General features: G+C 35.3%; 1 protein-coding gene across 1 annotated transcript; it reads left to right on the top strand.

Annotated features, from left to right (window-relative positions):
* Nucleotides 1-407: 407 nt before the first annotated feature.
* On the top strand, nt 408-2,723 carry LOC130720318 (ATP synthase subunit d, mitochondrial). Its single transcript, XM_057570947.1, has 5 exons — nt 408-648; nt 848-929; nt 1,870-1,934; nt 2,035-2,121; nt 2,198-2,723. Exons 1-5 carry the CDS (start codon nt 478-480, stop codon nt 2,297-2,299), a joined length of 507 nt encoding a protein of 168 aa, XP_057426930.1. The 5' UTR covers nt 408-477; the 3' UTR covers nt 2,300-2,723.
* Nucleotides 2,724-3,109: the final 386 nt, after the last annotated feature.

Here is a 3,109-nt window from a genome sequence, read left to right as displayed (position 1 = left end):
CTAACCATAATCAACTTGATAACGGAAAGTAAAAAGAGAACTTATATTCATACTTTTAATATAAACATTGTATAAGACACCAACACATGTTAGCTTAATCGGTAAAGACGAAACACTTTCCTCTAAAATGTTATGTGTTTGATTTTGAGTCTCAATGTGAGGGTTATGTTAGTAGACGATCTATAAGTATCTCTATAAGCAACATGTGGTCCTTGAGACATGCCCTGACTTGTGGTGGTGATCATAGCCGAACCCCTTATATGGTTGCATTGTTTTAAGGATGAATTTGAATACCTCATGGGTTTGACAAAAAACAAAAGGCCCAAGCCCATGATGAAGTGTTATGGCCCGGCCCATGAACAACCCGAGGAAGGGTAGTGAACTAGTGATAGAGGAAAAGGGGCGTGAAAACTGGTGTCTGTCTCAGAAGAAGAAGAATCAGAATCGCGTTTGGGAGGAGAGAAAATCACCGAGAAAATGAGCGGAGCAGGGAAGAAAGTGGTGGATGTAGCATTCAAGGCTGGAAAGAACATCGACTGGGAAGGAATGGCCAAGCTTCTCGTCTCCGATGAAGCTCGCAGGGAGTTTTCCAACCTCCGTCGCGCTTTCGACGATGTCAACTCCCAGCTCCAAACCAAGTTCAGCCAGGTCAGATCAAATCGGATCCCAATTTCCATCTCGATTATTCTTAGATCGATTCGATTTGCTGGATTTTAGGGCAAAAATGTTCAACACCGATTACAGTTTTAGATTCCAGATTCTGTTCTATCATTTTCGAATTAATCGATGGTTAATCATGGTTTGGTTTGGTTTGGTTTGTTAATCTTGTGATTTTGAATGTGTGTAGGAGCCTGAGCCCATAGACTGGGATTATTACAGAAAGGGAATTGGCTCTCGTTTGGTGGATATGTACAAGGAGCATTATGAGAGTATGTTCTTCAACCACCACCATTTCCTGAATGAATGCCTTTAATCTATAGTTACATTGTTATAATGGAAATTTAGGATATAGAAAACTTGTTGTGGAGATTTTGGAACTGTTTGTTTGTTATTTGAATATACAAAAATTTAGAATATATGCATGTGTAGACTATTCACTAGGAACTAGAATTGGGAAATTGTATATGATTTATATTTATATAAGCTTGCTGTGGTATTTGTTGTGTCTGCAATGCTTGAAAGTAGTCGTTGAGCCTTGCGCTTTGGTTAGTAATATCATTGGTTAAAATGTAATGATAGGGTGTTTGGATGTACATTCATAATAGTCATAATTGATTTTTTATTATCAAAATGAATTTCTAGGTGTTTATGTTTGAGCATTCCTTTCACAATTAATTATAGTTTCAAAATCAATTCTGGGATGAAGATTCAAAACTTATGCAGTCGTTTGGGTAAAACCCTTAGTTAAACGCTTATGTTAATAAGCACTTCTTCATAAGCTTATTGAAGTAACCTCAAAATAGCTTATAGGCATAAAGTAATAAACTAACCTGAGGAACTTATAAAAATAAGCTAAAAACAACTTATATGGATGTTATAAGCTATTTTCAAAAGTTCACCCAATTACTTGTGTGAGCACTTATCCTGTAAGATAAGCTGAAATAAGCTCTTCCAAACGAGACTTAAATCCTGCATTTGAATTACTATCCGGCAAAAAATTGAGTGTATCAGGTGCTACCACTAGGTGAGAATTGAGTTCTTAACCATTTAATCTATTACATAGATGCTCAAGATTAGCTTTGCTAACACTATCACTTGATATTTCCCTTTAGTGTGCACCCACATACAACCAAAATTGCCTGTTGTGTTTTTACTGTTTCACTTACCTATAATTCAAATTGAAGTTTTTCTGCGATGGTTTCTTTGCAGGCATTGAGGTCCCCAAGTTTGTAGACACAGTGACCCCTAAATACAAGACTAAATTTGATTCACTGGTGAGGACCTTTGTCAAATCTTTACTTCTTATTTTGTTGCAGAGTGATTATACCTAAGATTTAAATCGTGTTTTGCTATTTGTGTGTTTTCTGGCTGCAGTTGATTGAGCTTAAAGAGGCAGAGGAGAAATCTTGGAAGGAGTCTGAGCGTTTAGAAAAGGAAATTGCTGATGTGCAAGAGTTGAAGGTAATAGAAATCACCGCATAGGGCTTTCAGTTTTATAAAATATATAAACCTCTCATGCTGTCATTTATTTTCACAGAAAAAGCTCAGCACCATGACTGCTGATGAGTACTTTGCCAAGCATCCTGAGCTGAAGAAGAAGTTTGATGATGAGATAAGGAACGATAACTGGGGCTATTGATTTTCAAAACTTCAAACTGTAGCAAAGCATCTGAAGTTGATGTTTCCTTGCTGGTTTAATAATAATAACTGCATTGATTTCTTTGTAACTCAGTTCTCAGTTTAAAAGTTTTTCACATACCCAATTTCTGAGTTATCAAATTTTTCTATGGTACTTTTAGTTAGTCACTTGAACTTCACTTGAACATGACTGTTATCCTCAAGAAACTGCTGTCTTGTGGTTTCAGTTCACAATTTAGAGAAAATGCTGTTTTGCGATGTTGCCGAATAAATCATGTTTGCCTTGTAAAGAAAGATTTGTTTTGGATCAGTTGAGTGTATTTGGTTCCTATTGGGAAACCTTGGAATTGTTTTTCATCGGGTATAATCCCTCTTGGATGGTTATATAGATGTTTGGAAATAGATAAATTATTTTGTCCCGAAGACATTTGCTGTGTAGAATATCAATTCATGCTTATTCGCCATTCGCTATTTTGGATATATTTTGATAAGAGAAGTTTTCTGGAAAGCTATTAAAAGTTTTGAAATCACCAAATGAATCTGATAACAATAAGTATAATTGTATATGTTCTTACATCTATTTAAAAAAACGGTATTCTTTTTTTTTTGGCAATTTATAACGAAAAAGGATGTTCTACGTGCCATAAATAATTGTAACTCTTACACAATTAGTGGGATGATTTTGGCCTGTATTCTCCGCTCAGAGATTCTCTGTGCTCTTGTATTTTTATATTGTGACACGTTTATAATTTAATCAATATTCTAGGATGATATTTTAGTGGTTTTAACTGCTTAATACTTTTTTATCAGA

The sequence above is a fragment of the Lotus japonicus genome, chromosome 5 (assembly GCF_012489685.1).
Source record: "Lotus japonicus ecotype B-129 chromosome 5, LjGifu_v1.2".
Lineage (NCBI taxonomy): Eukaryota > Viridiplantae > Streptophyta > Magnoliopsida > Fabales > Fabaceae > Lotus > Lotus japonicus.
This window is presented reverse-complemented; position numbering and strand designations above follow the sequence as displayed.